This window comes from Macrosteles quadrilineatus, unplaced genomic scaffold, assembly GCF_028750875.1.
Source record: "Macrosteles quadrilineatus isolate MER2022 unplaced genomic scaffold, UCM_ALF_1.0 Scaffold_3__2_contigs__length_128488019, whole genome shotgun sequence".
In the NCBI taxonomy this organism is placed as follows: Eukaryota; Metazoa; Arthropoda; class Insecta; order Hemiptera; family Cicadellidae; genus Macrosteles; species Macrosteles quadrilineatus.
The window spans coordinates 122,913,318-122,933,351 of record NW_026542596.1 but is presented as its reverse complement, the minus strand read 5'-3'; the positions used below and the strand labels follow the sequence as shown (position 1 = coordinate 122,933,351).

General features: G+C 34.3%; 1 protein-coding gene across 3 annotated transcripts in view; it reads right to left on the bottom strand.

The window, feature by feature from the left end:
• LOC128989774 (probable ATP-dependent RNA helicase DDX46) overlaps positions 1 to 20,034 on the bottom strand; it is an 89,371-nt gene that overhangs the window by 58,680 nt on the left and 10,657 nt on the right. The window contains exons 2-5 of one of the 3 annotated variants that reach the window (XM_054411815.1): positions 15,874 to 16,017; positions 15,580 to 15,772; positions 6,206 to 6,329; positions 288 to 412 (exon numbers count right to left, since the gene is read on the bottom strand). In XM_054411815.1, coding sequence (XP_054267790.1) covers positions 288 to 412; positions 6,206 to 6,329; positions 15,580 to 15,772; positions 15,874 to 16,017 — 586 coding nt within the window. Of the gene's footprint in view, positions 1 to 287; positions 413 to 6,205; positions 6,330 to 10,119; positions 10,251 to 15,579; positions 15,773 to 15,873; positions 16,018 to 20,034 lie in introns of those variants that run through there. The other 2 variants (XM_054411816.1, XM_054411817.1) reach the window with 2 other exon arrangements.

The following is a 20,034-nucleotide window of genomic DNA, read 5'->3' as shown; positions in this document are numbered from 1 at the left end:
TGCAAACGGTATGGATAATAAACATAGACAATTACGTCACAAATTGTGTGTAAACAATGTTGTAATAAATAATATGAATGACACAAAAAAATGCCAGCAGTAAAAAAAATTGCCAATTTTTTTAAATTTATAAACTTTTAAAATCTTGAACTTGCCGATCGAATTTCGAAACCAAAACTTTTCCAAAGTATTAATGGGTTTGAGATTTGATTTTTGTGATTCGGTTTTGACACCACTTATTAGTTACACACAAGAAAATGAGTAGGTTAATCATTTTCCCTGATTACCTGCATGAAGGCATCAAGTGTATCAACTTCCTCTACTTCGTCAGCTTTGCCTTCTGTCTTGGCTTCGTCCTCTTCATCACTGTCATCTTCCAGGTTCCACTTTTTTGATGGAAGTTGCAGGTTTGCTGGAATTTAAAAAAGTGTCAATATTTTTTAAAAATAAATATTGCAGTTAATGCAAATTAGACCGAGAACGTGAATACTATAATGATAATGTCCAAAATGAAATATCAAGCCATTTCATTAAAATTATATAAAAGATCAGTGGCATAGGGACCGTGAGGCAGTCGCTCTAGGGCGGAAGGCTCTGGGGGACGGAACTTATTGGAGAAAATAAAACTGTTGTTGCAAATATCCTACGTGGGTGACAGGGTGAATACAAAATGATTAAATTTGGGTAGGGGTGTGCGAAGCAGCAAAAAATTTTCGATTCGAAGCAACGATTCGATTCAAAAGATTTTCGATTCGATTCGATGCAACTCGATTCGAAGCAATACGGTATTTTTCTATTCATAATTGTCAATTGAGTGGATTAACAATAATTAAAATTTACCACATTTGTGTAATACAAATTTTTGTTGATGTGGTAGGCCTATTCATACTTAACATATGAATTTTAGGTGAAAAAATTTTATTTTCAATCATAGGGATTAGAATAACCTGTATTGCTGGAAATACCAGTGAGCTGCTTTACTTCCCTATTTCATAATTTTTACTTGGAATTGGCTCAACTGCAAGAAAGAAGATAATATTTTTTTTTATCAAGACATTCATTCTCATTTTAATAACTGTTTAAATAACTAAATAGGTACCGGTAGCTAAATTACAACAAATTTGAATGGAACTTAATATAAAAAGACAATTAAGAAATAAATTTACATATCACAAGTTTAGGGCCTGTGGACCGGCTTCAGGACTGCAAGCAAGAAGAAAATAAAAATAATATGTTTCCACCATGCAATATGTATCATTCATTCCCTACCTAACTTCCTTAGTATAATAACCTCACACTTACATTATTTGTTACATCATCATAAATAAAGAATTATCTATTATTGGCATGAGTAGGCCTACAGCTTTACATAGGCATTATTTTTATAGGGCCTAAAATAGTAATAGGCTAAGCAACATGACAAGTGGAGAACTCATTGAAGAAAAGATATTGTGTAAACTAATTTACTATAAAACTCAAAAACAGTAAATAACACACAAACGTTGTTTATGGTATAATTATTAAGGACTGTAAAAAATGCATATCATGTCATACAGTAGTATAGACCTACTGCACGAGATTAAAATCCTAAAACAACTGATTTTGATAGCTAATGAATGAAAAGAATTAAAAATCCATAAAATAAAGCCAAACAATATCACAATTAATTAGGTACCCGAAAAGTAACTCTTAAATAATATATAGAAGATTAAAATAATATTAAATTAAGAGATAAGAAAGTTAAATGCTAACTTCTAGTGCCCTTGGACAACAGGTCAATGTTTTTAAACTACCCAAAATGTTTTTGGAACAGCAGGGTCTTTTTCTCTGAAGGAAGGGTAGTAGTATGTCAACAAAAACAATGAACCGCTCTCAACAGCCAGGCCCGGGCAACGATGTGTGCATTCAAGGTCATAGACCCTCCCCCTCCCCTCTTACACAACCCGGTTGCTACCCAGTTGCTTCAATTGCTGACAAAATTCAAGTGATGAAACAAGGAAGTAGAGACAAAAAAATATATTTCTTTATTCAAAAACACAAAACTGTTACAGATCATTTTCAAAGAAATTAATTCATTGTAATTTGTGAGTTGTAAATATTGTATTGGATCTTAGAAATATATTTTTTTAATCCCATCTAACCAAGATACAGATCTGTTCACTATTATCAGATATTTCTTTTGTTTATAATTTATTATGTAAAATACTAAAATATATTTTTTATTAGGTATGGAATAAACAATAAATGATTAAACTAGTATGTCTGGATAAATAGTCTTTCTATTCTTTTGACTTTGTTTTCTTTGCACTGTTAGTGTTGCATCACGGCTTTTGTCTTGTCACTCTTGTCAGTAGACGACTAGACTGGCTCTGGCTAGTGGCAGTGCGGCAATTGCTCCGTTGTGTCTTTAGGTCGTGAGCCAACTTAATCTTTAATTCTCATTTGAACATTTTAATTCCTCTGTAATAATAGATATAATAATATAAGAGTGTTTCATTGGAAATAAATTGTTCTTTTTTTTCTTTTGCCCGAACATTCGGGGATCGGCAGCCCCTAACAAAAATACCAAATGTATCAGTCTATAACATTAATCTTACTAGTTAAGTATTAAGTAACAATTTTTCAGACTTATTTTTAAAATGATTTTGGAGTAACCTATCTTGTTTTGGCTAGGTTTACAGTAGTAAAATATTTTTCACACTGCTTACATCAAGACAAAAAACAAAACCTCTCATCATTTGCAATGTCAAAACAAAAAAATATAAAACAATTAAAGTTATATTTAATGCAAAGAATGTATTAAATAAGAACGCCTTCGTAAAGGAACCGCAACAGCAACGCGCTCCTGTATTGCGGGTATTGCATTGACTTTCTGCAGGCGTTTTTCGTATATGGATACTGACTCCCTCATGAATCGAATCGTTTTTTGACCACCACTGAATCGAATCGCGATTCGATGCATCGAATCGAATCGAATCGAAATTTCGATCCATTTTCGATGCATCGCACACCCCTAAATTTGGGTTTCTTTGATCAGGTTTTATTTTTTAAACAAATATTATATTATAAGCAATCTATAAATATCTTTCATCAAATATTTGTAGATGAATCGTAATTACTCGCCCAATAAACTAGAATTGTGGCATGAGTTTCACCACTTACACACATTCCCACGTTTAGTGATCAGTTCTGTTTAGTTAGTGGCTAGTTACATTAGTATCCCAATTAAATACAATGTGAACCATATTACTTATTAAATTACGTTTGAATTAGAAAATACAATCAATAATGTTTTAACTTTCAGACCACACCTGACTTAAACAATTTATAAAACAAAAACACCTGCTCAAACCATTAAATTTTTTTTTATTATAGAAAATATTTATTCTTTGTAACGAGTTATTTTTCCTAGGGGGGTAAATATTTGCTATTTGGGCCGCGCGTCTGTTGAGGTAAGCAAGCGGCGGCGGCGAACCTGGCTGGCGCCCTTTGACCCGGCTTATCAGTTCGGATAAGCTTGGGTATCCTGGGACTACTGGATAGCCGAGAAGGACATTCGAGTCGTGGATCCCGGACAGTGAGGATAGTGTGGTGTCTTGTGGAGACGACTGGGATACGTCGGTGGTGTACGGTGTACGTGGTAGAGAGGAGTGTACGTGACAGTGGTGTCGGAGTACGTTGGTGGTGTGATCGCGCCGAGTATTGGTGTAAGTTGGGTACAGACCCACTATTGGTGAGTGGACGACGTTCCTTACATTTTGGTTTAAGAGTTGATAATATTAATATCTGATTTGATTGCGAGAGTTAGTTAACCGTGCTGGTCAAAGCCTGACGGTAGTTAGGATTTATATTAGTCAGGAATAATATTAAAGTGTATTCCTGACGGTTCTGGGCAGGTGCTGGAGCGCAAATAATATAATTTATTGACTGTAGGAGTTATTATTTTGCGTTGTACCAAGAGTTAGTTATATTACTAATAACTCTGAGGCCCGACAAACCTAGGCTGCACGATTTAGCGTGCGTAGTTAGAAGCACGTGGCCAGTAGGCTAGTAGCTAATATTATTAGCCTATTAACAGAAGCCCAGCTAAGTAACATAAAGTTGGTAGTAGCAGTAGCAGTAGTAGGGTTGTTATTGTTTATTCATTTGATTATTTTAATTTAACCTGAACAGCTTATTTGGTAATCCAACACGTTATCTTGGTAGCTTGGATAGCGGAGTACCGGCTATCAGATAATATATTTATCTAGTGTTTGGAACGTATTTAATATTTATTTATCTGCTACTAAGTAGCTCAATAATTTAATAGTAGTGCAATTGCCATTTAGCTTTGCTTGTTTGGCTTGGTATTTATTGAGACCAGCTACTAGTGGTGTAGTCACTCTACCTATAGTGCACTTGTATTGTTATCTGGTATTATTATTGAGTGAACTGTTTGATTGTTAGCTTGGGCAATAGAGTTGTGTATTGGATTATAGTGGCCTGGTAGACCCCGCCTGGTGATAACTCGCGTTGTGGTTTTATTGGCAAGTCGTCGTGTAACTCACCGTATTTTAGGCACTCTGGGCTTAACTATTGGATAGTTAGGACGAAGCCCGAGTTGCGTAGTCAGCAACGACCCCCTAGGAGTGTGCTGCACTTTTAATATATTTTTTTTCCAGTGCAGAACATCGCGTCGCATCTTTTACTTTTTTTTATAGTTAGCTTTGTTTAAGCTTTTACAATAATTAAAAATATAACAATTTATTTTTTTTCAAAACTGGGTTTGAATTAGTGATGGGCGGATCCAAGAAAATGTCGGTACCAGATCCGGATATGGGTTTAAAAAAACTTAATATTTTTACAGAAATCCAATTTAAATCATACTGTTTAAAATTAAATTGGTAATGTTTCAAGGATTATGTGATCAGATATGGAACTAGGTGTACAATGCAGTTGTCTGCTTGCAATATTGAGCGGAGCAGGCATATTAATTCAATACTTTTCTAAAGACAATCCTACATCTGTTCCTCTTAAATGGGATTAAATACTTGCAGTATCCAATGTAAATGGTATATTTGGTTCACTTATGGCTAGGCAGTGTAACAGAATAAGTTGAAGTCTATAAATTTTTTGGCTAGACAGGTGAATGGTGAAAACGAAAACCATATTACAGACTTTTCAAGACTAGTTTTTTCAACAATTAGTGATAAGTTATGTTGAAATTAAAATGTATCGATTCTCAATTCTTGATACCGATACCAATTTTTATAATTTAATTTAACCAAATATTTGAATTCTACACCAACCCCTGTCTTTATGTCATTAAGTATTATTAAAATAATGGGGTGTTTTTTTAAGAAATGAAAAAAATGCAGCAATGAAAAATTCTTACTAGCCATTGGATGATGAAAATCTTCCACGACCAAGTAGACAACATCATTGACTGCCGCGGACACGTAAACGTCATCGTCCGCCATCGCGGCAAAATTAAAAACATTTCCCGCAACCGTGTAGACATCATCGTCGTCTCCCTCGGTCACGGAAACGTCAACGTCGTCTCCCGTGGTACTTTATACTTTATACTTTCTTATGAAATGGCGACCATACTATGTAGGTATTTTAAGCCAAGTATGAATGGAGATGAGTGTAGGATGAGTGGCGCGATCTTGTAGTCTTGTTAGTGACTAAGGCCGACATTCCTTAGACACAGCTGTTAATTAATAGCCCAAACAGCTAATGGCAACTAAGAGACCTACAGTTTATAGTGGAATTCGAACCACATTTTTTCCTTGGTATATACGAATTGGTCTAATTATCAGGATAGTACTGCGGATAGTAGTAGTACTCTCTAGTGCGGACGTTAATCCACACCAGGGAGTATCCCATCCACAGTGCATGCCTATAAATATCCACAATCCGTGACCTCCAAGTAGCTGGATTACAGGACGACGCCACCCGTTGGTCTCAGAAACGTCGTCGTCGGTGTCCACGATCGCGGCAAAATTATAATTACTTCCCGCGGCCATGTAGATATCATCATTGACTCCCATGGCCACGGAAACGTCATCATCGACGTCTATGATGGCCGTGACAAATCATGAAAATTCCAGACTATTTTGAAATTAAATACTAATTCCCGACTTTCCCGTTTTTCGCGACTACTAGACACCCTGTATATACTTAAAACGTACCACTGTTTAACAATGTTTTATAATTCCCTTACCGAGTGAATTTTTCATATCCTTTTTCACTTGCTCCAATTCTTTCTTTTTGCGTTCTGCTCGCCACCTTTCTATCCTTTCTCTTCTCTTTTGCATTTCAAGTTCAAGCCTTTTCTGTTCTTCTTCCTGTTGAAAAAATACCCACATTATATTGAGAGTTAAAATTTTAAAACCATTAATGACCTGAGACATCAATTTATAAAAATGTAAATTCTTTTTAAATATAACCAATTTATTGAAATACAATGGCACCAATAAAATGTTCTCATCAATAAAAGATAACAAGTTTTTTTTAGAATTAAAAAATCAATTAAAAAATTAATTCCCTTCACCATTCGATGATACCTAGTATAGTCCCAACATTTATAATATTTACTCAAATATTTTAATCGACTAAAGATAAAAAATGGTTCCCTAAAGAAATCATCATTAACATTGGCATAGTAACAAATATTTTCAAAGCCTTAAAAGAGCTTGCAACAGGACTAATGACACCTAAAGAGTACATTCAAATTATTAACGAAAAGATTTATGCTTGTCACCAATTAAACTAACGTACTACTGTTCTAGGATCTTAATGTAAGTGATCCAGAGAATTCCATAGCGACATCTTCATCCCCAGGAATCCTCTTGATTCTGAAGATGTGTGGCTGTCAGACGTCAACTGCAAGGCAGAACCTAGCAGAGTGGCAGGTTACCTCGGACAATCTCGACTGAGTCTACCTCAAGCTCACCAGCTGAGACAAGGACTTGGAGTGGATCAGCTGAGCTGGATAGAGAAGCGCCATCTTGGAGGACGACTCATCAACTTGTTCTTACTGCGACTGGGACGTCTGTTGAGAAGTTCCCGCTACAAAGTTGTATTGTAGAATCTAGTTGAATAATCTTGACAAGGATCTGTGGAACTGGAATCACTCTTGAAATACATAGAATATGCTTTCATACAAAATATTTGTACACCATTATAATGTTTCAATGTATGATAATTGGAGGAAAAAATTGAAAAAAGGAATCTATCAACACAATTTATAAAGTGGTGTTATTTAAACTCCTTGGTCATAGGATAACAGTTAAACAGGAAGGTTTTAAAAGTAGTTTTTTTATTTAGCTGCAGCAAATTAAAATTAATTTTTTTTAGGGTAAAGAGTAGAGTATTTTCTTAAAAACGGTCCTTCAACTATAGGATATTGAAAATCATCACTTGGACTATACATGTTAAGTAGTTTTTATTTTATTTTTACAATTCATTTTTAATAAGGCTAGACTAGAGTTGAATTAAATGAGTTCATTTTGAAGAGAATAATAGTGAAATTTTACCATTAGCAAAATGAAGGCATTAAATAATATTACGTAAAAGTGTAGAATTTTTGCAGATATGTGACAGACCAGTAAAAAATCTATGAAAATAGCTAAGCATCTTATTTGACATTGGAGGCAGGTAGAGAGAGAATTCTTCCATCAGTTGCAAGTCTCAGCCTCAGAAAGAATGTCCAATGATGTTCAGATTTGATGGAGTGCTGCCATAACACATGCGGTAAATCCACCAGCTACAGTGATGTTGGCAGGTTGAAGTACATCTGTGGATTTATTTCTCAATGCGACTATTGTGAGTGTTCTGATTTAAATTAACTATTTACACTTGAACCAACATTTTATTTACATTCACGGCAAAATCTAAAACTTTTACTCTTGAAATTATTTGTGCACATAAAACACAATTAAATAGTAGTTTAGTGTAAATAAAAGAAAATCAACAAGAAAGTCACTGGTAACAAAAGATTTATTTGAAAAATTGCTACTAACAGTTTAGAAAATCTAAATAATCTTTATTTTAGATAGGAAAGATATAACCCCTACAGGCTAAACAGATTTACAGTGAGCTAATTGGATGAATACATTTTTAATTTTTTCAATATTACTACAACTATAATAAATGCTAAATATGGCTTAGGTTTCCTGAACAATAATAGTCTATGCAGATAACATTGGAGATATTGCAATGTCTTTATTTCTTTTAATAAGATTAAAACAATTGGTTACAGATAATAATGTAATGTAAAGAACAATTCAAATTTGTTAAAATATTGTTTAGACTAAACAATTTTAAGCTAATTGAGTGTGTTTTTGGCCCAAGTATTTCCTGTTTTATAGCCCCTTTGAAGTGACATATAATAGCTTCTACACTGAGCATGGATTTTTTACTTATGTAAAGAATTAGAGACGGACGGGTCCCGAAATTTCGGTAGTTCTGCGAACGTAAGAGGCAAAATCATTTCAACAATCGCGCTATGACCGTGAGTCATTACGACGATCGCGCCGTGACTGCGAGTCATTTCGACCATTGCGCCTTGACCGTAAGTCATTTCGACGATGCAGTGAGTGATAGTCTGTTTCAATACCTGTAATTTTATAATGAGACTGATGTTTTACAGTAAAATTGCACCAGATATATGAAATTATATAGTCACAACAATTTTTTATACCTGTAAATTTTTATCCATTATTGGTTTTTATAGATCAGTGCCACAAACGGTAAAAATTGATTTTTTTTTCCTTTTTTGGTAACTGCAATAGGTACTCAAGACTTTTAAAACAACCCCTTTTTTGCACAGGAAAAAATCCCGTCCCGTCCTGAAAATTGGGAAAGAAATAAAAATCCTGTCCCGTCCCAAACTAAAAATTCAATCCCGTCCATCCCTATAAAGAATTTACTTGTACTTTTTCAAAAATTGGAGTTTAATACAACTTAAACTTGTATTGGAGTTTGTTGACCAACAGTTGTATCATACATGTTACAGTAGAACTCAAGTTATCCAAACCAATTTGGCAGTAACACATTCACACATTCGGATAATAAAAAATTTGGATAATTGTATATTCACCGAAATTTGAGGTATTTTACTGAGATAAGCCGAGCTTTAACAAATTATGACCACAGAACACGCCTGCGAAGATTTCGCCATCAAAGAATTCAAGCTTTCCCTGCGATTGCGGAGGACAATTATCATTTACCATTACCGCGGGAGATAAAAATTATGTCACAAGATCACAAGGATGTACAGGATTTTGTCGGGATAGTGGAAAATGACGATTAGTTTCCATGACTGCCGGAGACCATTATCATATCCACACAACTGTGGGTATATTTTTACATTTTTCCGCGGTCACAGATGATAATGTTTCTGTCATCTCGGGAGATCAACCAATCAATCAATTATGTTGTTTCCGTTAACACGGGTGACAATGATGATGTATACAAGACCACTGAAGATTGTTCAAGATTTTGCTGCGATCGTGAAAATGATGACGACATTTTTGTGACCGCAGGAGACGATAAAAAAAGAACAGCAAGAGAGTTTTTGGATTTGTTGAATCACGGCTTCTGCCTTTTTTAACAATGATTCCAATAACTTTGAATTTACATTTGTTTAATACTGTATACTTCACTTTGAAATGGCGACCACAGGAAAGTTTAATTCTTTCCATAAGCGATTCGGCTTATCGATTTGGAGTTTGGACAGTCGGAGTTCTACTGTAATTAGATCAGTTAATTTTTGCCATTTCAATCTAGCACAGATGTTAGTTATTCCTCGCGATATTTATGACTACAGACTTTTTTTATTTTATAGGTGTATTGATAATAATATAAATTTGGCCCGTAAACATTTCATACAGTATTCAGTTTGGTGATATTGATTTCATGAATAATAAACAGATTCCCATGCTTGATAACTTAGACAAGCTAGATGTGGCTTCAGGGGGCTCTGAAATAACAAGCTCTAAAAAACTATAATAGGTTACCCCCAAACACCCTACTTAAAAGGCTTAAACTTAAATAACACACATTTGTAAAAACATAATTGAAATTCACAATAACATTATGTTACACTTAAAAAAATAAAACTAGGTTAAGTACCATAATGTTCTGAGAAATCAGGTTTTATTTTTCCAATATTCAAGCTGAGCTTGCAAAACATCCATTTCTGTTTTAAAACGTTTCAGTTCATGCTTTATTTTGAGTTCGTAAAGTTCTTTATCAAGTTTTATCCATTGTCGGAGATGATCTTTAGTTAGTCTCTCCACTTCTTCTGAAACACGATTTCTACTGTGATGCCTAAAACAAGATTATTTAAACATTAATTTACGTTTACACCATTTGTTAAAAATCATATTGTATTAATTTATTAAGGGATTGTTGAGGAATTTGCTACAGTAGAGACCCCCTCTTATCCGGACACCTTTTAACCGGACTACACTCGGCGGAAATGACATCTCTTTAACTGGACAATTTTTATCAGCACAATGGTTTAACCGAACTATGTAGATCGGCAGAAAGTGGGCGGTACTGAAACAACTGTGGACAACAATGGACTGGCCTCGGTCCCGAGGAGTCCGGATAAGAGGGAGTCTACTGTATGTTAAGTAAGGACAAAGATTTTGTTTCAACAAAAACCAACCACCTTATTGCAAACAACACATTACTATTACAAAAGTTATTCTCAGCTTGTTAGGCCAACATTTTTAATATACCTTAATTAAGGTTAGGTTATGATACAACAAGATATCTCTGACAGATTTATTTCAAAAATTCCTTTCTCCAGTTCTAAAACCTCCTAGCATGATCCTTCTTATGTCTATGAATTCATTTTTGAAAACCTATACAAACAAGTTTGGTAGTAATGTCGTAGCGAAATTAATAATTTCGGGACAAAAATAAAAATCCAGGCATAGAATTTTAGTTTTCCACTGTCAAAATTTTGGGTTTTCCAGGATGATTGGGAAATCAATATCAATTGGTCTTTGAACAGCTACGTTGTTAACATAATGTTATAACTTACCAAAGTCATTCAACACAAACGTCAATATAAATTTAACTGTTTATTTTTAAACACACCTGCTTCGGTAAGAATCTCTTGCCCTACTAGATCTGTCAGACCTATGCCTTGATGTATGTTCTCGCAAGTTGTTTCTATGACGAGATATGCTGTCTTTAATGTCTTTTTCTGTGCTTTTTACATTTTCTTCAGGAGTTTTCTCGGTCTCCTCTTTTTTATTATCTTCGGCTTCACCTTCCTTTCCTTCTTTTTCATTTGTAGGAGCCTGTTCATTTTCATCTTCATCACGAGTTTCTGTTGTTCCATCATTAGTAGGGCTGCATATAAAATAAAAACTGAATTACCATGGACTCTTTACTCAAACACACACATTAAAAATACAAAATACAAAAATAAAAATAACATAATTAAGTTCTCTACTTCCAACAATTCACCACACTAATACAGTAGAGTCCCGCAAACTCGGCGTAATGTGGACTGGAAGGGTGCCAAGTTTGTGAAATGACGGGTTATCGGGAACTAGGGTTAAAAATAACAACAATACAATTTTTAAGCTTATTAACTGCCTCTTTTATTTATATTTATTATTTATATTTACAAGTTAGTATTAAGTCATTATAATAAAACAAATCCTTGGTACGAGCAGCTGTGAATGATTAGAGTCCATGTTTAACTCGCACTCAAAAAAATCACATTTTTCTGAGCCAATGTGGAGGTGATGGCTGAGTTATCCAGACTGCCGGGTTATCAAGTGCCGAGTTTGCAGGACTCTACTACATAAAGTAATTTTTCCAAGGTTTTAACCCTACTTTTCTCTATATTGTATATATGCCAATCAGGACACTCTTTCAAAACCAGATTTAAGGAACACCCCTCCAACCAAAATTATCAGAGCAACGCCCTAAATTTGCAGCAAATTTTTTAAACGCCAATCACAACATCAATAGTTGCAAAAATAATTTACAGATCCTACACAATTGTATTAAAGGCCCACTCAGGAACGTTTTAGAGAGCTTTGAAATTTATAGCCACTAAAAACATCCCCTCACGATAAACTTTGACTCAAATATGTTATTTGATAGATGCCCTATAACAAACTAAATTTTAATCAAAATCTTTCAAACCGTTTTTGAAAAAATGATTTTTTTTAATTTTATATGTTTTTATGTAAAAATCACAATACAAATATAAAAAAAACACCTACAGATACCATGCATTAGTACCCGTATACCAAATGTCATCAAAATTGGACCTCAGGTGTAGTCTGTAGCTCTGTTCACATCCACACGTACGTGTACAGACAGACACACACACACAAACATCACTTCAAAAACCACTTTTTTGGGTTCAGAGAACCCAAAACTGAAACTCAAAAATTTTTATGAAAACAATACTTTTTTCTTACTATGTATAGGGGGAGAAAGTAATAGTATATTTCGTACCTAAACGATAGAGAGCTGCAAAACCATTTCAGTCCGTGGTATGAACACTATCTTTCACCACACTATATACCCTATTACCACTATTCACCACAATAATAATGCACACTGATAGTCAACACAACTACAACCAAGGTTATGTGAAGAAATAATTTGAGGAATTAGCAAAAATATTAATAAATAGTTGCTAGGCAGCACGGTGACACTAAACAATTCTATTGCAATGCTATGGATACTGATTGTGTATTTAATAATATGCATTCATGTTTTAAGACAGTAAGCGGGCAGCTGATTTTGTGGCCCTAGGGATGTTGTAAAAACCTGCTCAATCCCCAAATGACGATGACAGCTGGCATGGCCAGCAAAATGTAACTTTCAGCTACCAATTAACGTACCTGTAAAACAGCTAAAACATCATCTAGTGTGATGAAAAAATAGTATTATTTATCATGAGGTTAGCTATTATGCTTTAACAGGTCAGCAGGTAACTAAAATGGAAATAACATAGGTAGGCCTAGTGATGTGGGCCGGGTAAATACCCAGTGGGTAGGTAAATATAAATTGGGTATTTACCTGGGTATTTACCCCAGGCCCGGGTAAATACCCAAAAACTGGGTATTTATAATTTGTATTAAAGTTAGAGAAGATTGAGATGTTTTTTTGCAATTATTACCCTGTAAGGATAGTAAAATGATAATAAAATGTGTTAAAACAAAATTTCATATGGACACTACTAGCATTTTACTTCTCGGTATAATCGCCATAAATACCCAGGTCTGAGCATAAAGCATAAATACCCTGGTCGCATGGTTGCACTGGTCCTGACTACTTATATATTTTTTTTTAATTTCAATGATAGAGATAGATGAATTTATTTGATTGAAAGTGAAGAAAAATAATTTGTAACGTAATAGTTATTATTTAGAAAAACAGGAAAATTTAACCGAGTAGTGGCCTATGAGTAAACAACTTAAGAAAATAATTAAAATTCAATCTGTAGGATGGCAGGATTTAATAATATTTTTGTTCTAGATCTTTTGTTGGTATCAATGGTATAAAAAAAAAACTAATTTCATAAACTTGTGATAAAAAAAATTTTGGGGACATCGGTTTAACCGGAAAACCCGTTATCCGGACTAGCCTCGGTCCCGAGGAGTCCGGATGAGAGGGAGTCTACTGTACTTTCAGTATTCTGCCATTCTGCCTATGTCAATCCAAGGCTTTGGGTCTGTCTAGCCTTCCAAGCCATTTACACAATACAAATTTTAACTATCATAATTTAATAACAGTAGAAGTAGGTTTAGGTTCACTATTTCTCCGATGAGGTGTTGTCTTGATTTCATAACAAAAAAGTGCTAAATCATTCAATAAAAGGTACTAGCAAAGCTTCAAGTTACTGTAAAAGGTGTTATAGACTATCCTAATTTATCATGTAATGATAACAATAACATATTTATTGGTAAATATGAATTAATTTCAATCGATTTCATAAATACCCAAAATACCCGGGTATTTCTGGATTATGGGTATTTACCCGGGTAAATACCCAGGGTATTTACCCCCAGTTTTAAATACCCAGGTATTTAACATCACTAGGTAGGCCTACTATTTTTTGTAAATAAGCTGATCAACACTAATTTTACCTGTTATCTCGTGTAGTGTTGGATCTGTGTGAATACTGATCATCTTCATCTGCTTCGTAATCATATTCTTCCTACAATTATGCAAATGGAATGAGAATCAATTTTGGAAAAATTAAAAACTTTGGACTTTTATCTGATAAGCAATTAAGATCACGATACGACATCATAGAACATTTATAAATTAATACAAAGTGAAGCAATGAAGTGGCAACTTCAAAGAATAATGAAAAAATTAAGGGGTAAGACCATTTTGGGTATGTTATTTTTTGGTTATTCAATAGTTGGAGTTTTTAAGGCTATTTCAGTAAAAGGGATCTACATCAGTAGGCCTAGTTTTTTAGGTTATTTTATTAAGGCTAATCTTAAATCTAGATCTGAATACACAGAATCTATATCCTTGTGGTAACGATCGACAGCTGTATTCTGAATTTAATCTCTATCACGGTATCAGATCTGTGTTGTTGTCTGCTCCATTATTTTATTCTCCATTATTATTATTAATGTTATTTCTACAACTCACACCACGGCGAAAATTCTCGTTGCCAAGTTAATTTTGGATGGCTTTGAATGGAAAAGGAAAAAATGTTCTGTGGAAATAATGTTTGTTGTCAATGCTTGTCAAAAATAGTTTTAAAAATGCATTATTTCAGAACAGTTAGCCTATCAATGGAAACTAAACAAATTTCCACTTCCTTACAAGATTCGTTACTACAAATGTAACTAACTTTTAAATTGTATTTTAATGATAATTTTTAGAATCATCCATCTTCTTGCATAAAGCACAAGTCTTAAAAAGTCTCCTTTTTTCTGCAAGAACTTATCTTGGTAGGAAAAAAAACTAACAGCAAGGTATTCTATCAAATTGCTTTGAAACTAAAAATGCTGTGTTGATCGGGTAATAGGCTACTTCAAATCCTTATTGGAACATTTTGTTAATAAAGCACTGAGAATCCTTGTTAGATCAATGGACTTTTTACTCTGTATCAGTTTGGTTTTACAAAACTTCAAAAAACAGTTAAAATTTGACACTAACCTCGATATTTCCATTGTCTTCGACAGCTGGTTCTTCAATAACATCTGTTACGACCCACTCATCTTCATCAACCTGTGGAAAGGAATACTCCCTCAAAACTTTAGACGAATTGAAAGTCTGTCAAACATTAATATCATCTCCTGGAAAACTACAAGGACTAAAACCAACAAAATACATATATTATGCATGAAACTGGTTTACATTTTACATCTTTATACACTTTGTTCATAAACCTTGAACAATTTGATAAAAATTGGTGACAAGCATATTGTTAAAAATACAAGTAAAAAAACTTTCTAATACGTTTTTTCTATTAGGTACGGTAAATTCTTATAGGTTCGCAAGGAAGCACAACAAGTTCAGTTAGCCTATATATAGCCTCTCTTTTAAAATGTAACATTAACATAGCATGTAAATGTTCAGTACCTTGTCTAAGTTAGTTGGGTCGAAGGGCTCATCATCTGCTTTAACTTCTTTTTTCTCTTCCTTCTTTGCCTTGTCATTTTTTTCTTTTGACTTGGACCTTGATCTAGAACGAGATCTTGAACGGTGTTTAGACTTTGGTTTACTCTTGCCTCGAGACTCTGAATCCCTTTTATCTTTTCTAAAACAGGTAGGCCTACATTATCATTTTTAAGAGTAAAATGAAAACAACCAAGTTGTAATGCTTATTTATTTTCTTTCTCAACTAGAAACATATTGAGTAATCTTCCTACTTACTTCCTATCTCTACTCCATGATCTCCTTAATCGCTCTCTATCTCTTGATCTTCTTGATAATCTATCTTTGTCATAATCTCGTGAAGATTTACTGCGTTTATGGTCTGGGGTTACTGATCTGCTCCTTGATCTCTTCCTATGATGTCTAAAACAGAAAAAAAATTGTGGGTAACTGAAACCTATAGAATTTTTATTTCTGCTCTATTTTAAGACTTAACTTCTAGGCCTACACTGATAATAGCTACGCTAAAGGTAAAACCGGCAGGGGAGTTGTTCTTTATAAAAGAGAATAGGCCTATAAAATGTAGTTAATAACTGTAGTAATATTTATCAGAAACTTGAGCATATTTCCATCACAGTTCTAAACATAAGAAAACAATTTGGAGTTTGCATTAGAGGCCTCACACAACTGTAGAAACTTCGTTCAATGCTGCATTTTATTGATCTTGCAGTTAAGGTCCATAATGTCATGATGGAAGATCTTGCAGTTGAGGTCAATAATGTCATGATGGAAGATCTTGCAGTTGAGGTCAATAATGTCATGATGGAAGATCTTGCAGTTGAGGTCAATAATGTCATGATGGAAGATCTTGCAGTTGAGGTCAATAATGTCATGATGGAAGATCTTGCAGTTGAGGTCAATAATGTCATGATGGAAGATCTTGCAGTTTAGGTCAATAATGTCATGATGGAAGATCTTGCAGTTGAGGTCAATAATGTCATCATGGATTAGAAGTAGGGGTCTCAATCCTTGGGCTTTAATACAACCCACCGAGATTTTGGGATTTGTTGAAGTCGATAAAATGATAGGCTTCATCACACGTTTCTCAAGAGGAATTAACAACTTAATCGCTCTTCGATCACTCTATTGTGTACTCGTCCGTCAACTTCTTGAATACGCCAGCCCTTTCTGGTCCCCTTACACGGCCCTGGCCAAAACCAGACTGGAGTTTCCGCAGCGGCGCTTTATTCGTCTAGTCGGAGTTCGACTTGGCTATGTGTACCTGGAGGTGCATGTTGATGAACTGTCTGAAACGTTGAAACTCCATCCCCTTGCTCTGAGACGTGACGTAGCAGATGTGGTGTATCTCCTGAAACTCCTGAACGGATATGTACAGTGCGCAGACCTCTTGTCAGAAATTTTTTTCAAAGTACCATCAAGTAGCCTACCTGGTCCCGTGGACTTATGAGTTGCCGCCACCAATCTACCAACTACGACTACTACAGCCCTCTGGCTCGCTTTGTAAGACTGGAAAACCAAGTAGCGTCGGAGTGCGACCTAATCTTCGACAGTCTTCAACGGGTCCGAAAGTGTGCTCTCGAGCTTCTGTCTGGTTGAATCCTACCGAAGTTACAGCATATGTGTCACGTAAAATTTTATAATTTGCATTTTTCCTGCCTTGTATTCTATTTTGCTTGTTGTAGTATTTATTCTGTTGTATAGTTAGTGATATGAAGGTCTCTTGTAATGTCAGTCTGTAACTATTTATTTTGCTTCTTCTTGTATATAATATTTTGTAATGAGTATTTATTCTGTTGTTATAACTAGTATGATATGATGTCTCTTGTAATGATAGTCTGTAACTATTTATTCTGCTTGTTCATGCATGTACGTATTATTTCGTAATGAGTCGGATCATTCAATGCAATCTGAAATCTATCATTTTCTAGTATTTTGTATGTATTGTGCCATGTAATTGCAATTCTTGTATTTATTTTAGTAAACCATCTTGCTTTGATATGTATTGTTTAATGGCATTTGCCATAGGAATAAATAAATCTAATAGATAACGTAAACTCTTACCTTAACAATCCTTATTATGGTTGTCCGATATTAATTTCGAACCCGTAGGTCCATCTTCAGTCGGAAGTTTAGGTGGACCAAATGCTTATTATAAGATCCACCCGATGGGCTTCGTAGAAATGTTGACATTTAACACGAACACGATACTCATTACAGTCGACATAAATAGGCTAATATACAGAGTTTAGGAATAAAAACCATGGTTTTATAAACAGTGGCATAACCTCACTTCAGTCAAGGAACACGCTGCCGGCAGAACTCCGCGTGTTCCTTGACTGAAGTGAGGTTATCCCACTGTTTATAAAACCATGGTTTTTTTCCTAAACTCTGTATATTATTTATGTCGACTGTAATGTGTATCGTGTTGGTGTTAAATGTCAACATTTCTCCGAAGCCCATCCGGTGGATCTTATAATAAGCATTTGGTCTACCTAAACTTCCGACTGAAGATGGACCTACGGGTTTGAAATTAATATCGGACAACCATAATAAGGATTGCTAAGGTAAGAGTTTACGTTATCTATTTGATTATATAAGGCTGAAATGATTAATAAATAAATAAAATAAAATGTTTGAATGAGGTCATTGCATTCCCACTAATGATTAGGTATGGCATCCACTCTAAGCTGGGATCAGGTGGAATGTTTGCATGAGGTCATTGCATGAAATAGTTGTATAGAAACTTAAAACTTGTTTTGTGTTCTAGTTGATATTTTGTGTTTTATTAACATTTAAAGACACCATGATATCTTGAGTCTTATTTTAAAACCCTCATGGATAAAAAAACAAACAGAACTTGGTGAAAACTGCTTTACTGTATGGATATGTTTTTTCCTGCTTCAGAGCAGATGAGATTACAGTAACTTAAAGATTAGTAAACTTGAGTAAAATTATCACTTTTAGAATAACCTACAGTACTGAAAAATGTGTGTATTTGTAGTAGGCCTAGGCTTCTTTTTTTGGGAAAATAGAAAACAACTGTTGCAAAATAAAATCACTACAAGGCCTAATTCAAGATGTATCCAACTAAGTTAGGCCCACACCAAACACCTGAAATTAATTAGTTTATAGGTGAAATATTGTTTTCATTTAGCATTCTTAAAATAAGAAACTGCATCTGATCAAAAGCTAGTCAATATATATAATTTATCTGGCCAATATATGCTTAAAACACTTAAATTAAAGTCTACATACAAGATGCCGGTATTAGGCCGGCGGATGCCGGAATTCGAGCTAGGCCTATGTCATGCCGGAACTAGGTAAAGGAGGTAAAATAAGGTACGGTACCTAAAGTATATTACTTATATAAAATTTATTTTAAGGAATATTTTGATATAAAAGTGGTTTTTTAATTGTAGAACTGTGTAGGTTTAGATTTGTTTAGATGGTGTTGCTTAATTTGGGGACTTCTAACAAATTTTTGAAATAATGTTTTTTCTCATTATTTGGCCTATTTATAACACTTTTTTACATTTGGCACTTTTGGGGCAAACACCTATTTCACCCTAAAAAACACATTTGTAAATCAAAAAAAGTGCTAAGTTAAAAGTCAGTGTGTTTTTTCCACTTTTAAATATTGTGTTTTTACTATTATTTAGAACATTTTAAAAACTTTTCCCCTCTGGCACTTTTTCGGCAACTGACATTTTTACCCAGAATATCGGGTTTGAAAAATCATAAAAAACTGCAAAGTGCCGAAAATGCCTGGCCCACTCCTCTACCAAACTAAATATATTCTAAACTAATGCTTAGGTTAGCGTTAGCAATAACTTATGCCGAAAATAGCGGATTTTTTGTTAAACCAAGATTTTGTAGGTTAGGGTAAGTTTGGTTAGGTTTTGTTAGGTTAGGTTATATTTAGTTTGGTAGAGGAGTGGGCCGGGCATTTTCAGCACTTTGCAGTTTTAATTATTTTTCAAATCTGATTTTCTGGGTAAAAACGGCAGTTGCCGAAAAAGTGTCCGAGGGGAAAAGTGTTTAAAATGTTCTAAGTAAATTAATAGTAAAAACACATTAAATGTAAAAAAAAAAACGATATTTAGCACTTTTTGTAATTTTTAGGGTGAAATAGGCGTTTTGTGCCAAAAGTACCAAATGTAAAAAGTGTTCAAAATAGGCCAAATAATGTGATTTTTTCAAAATTCTTTAGAAGCCCTTAGTAACAATACCAAAATCAGTGCCATGCTGATAAGACTACTTAAGTTATTGCCTTCTCCCTTTAAAAATGACTTTATTCAAGAGTTTACCTTAACCTGGACTGTTTAAATCAAATCAAATCATCTTTATTTCACACTTAAAAACTGTACAATAGCGTCACAAGAATATAAAATAAAACTAAATTCTAAACTTAAATATAAC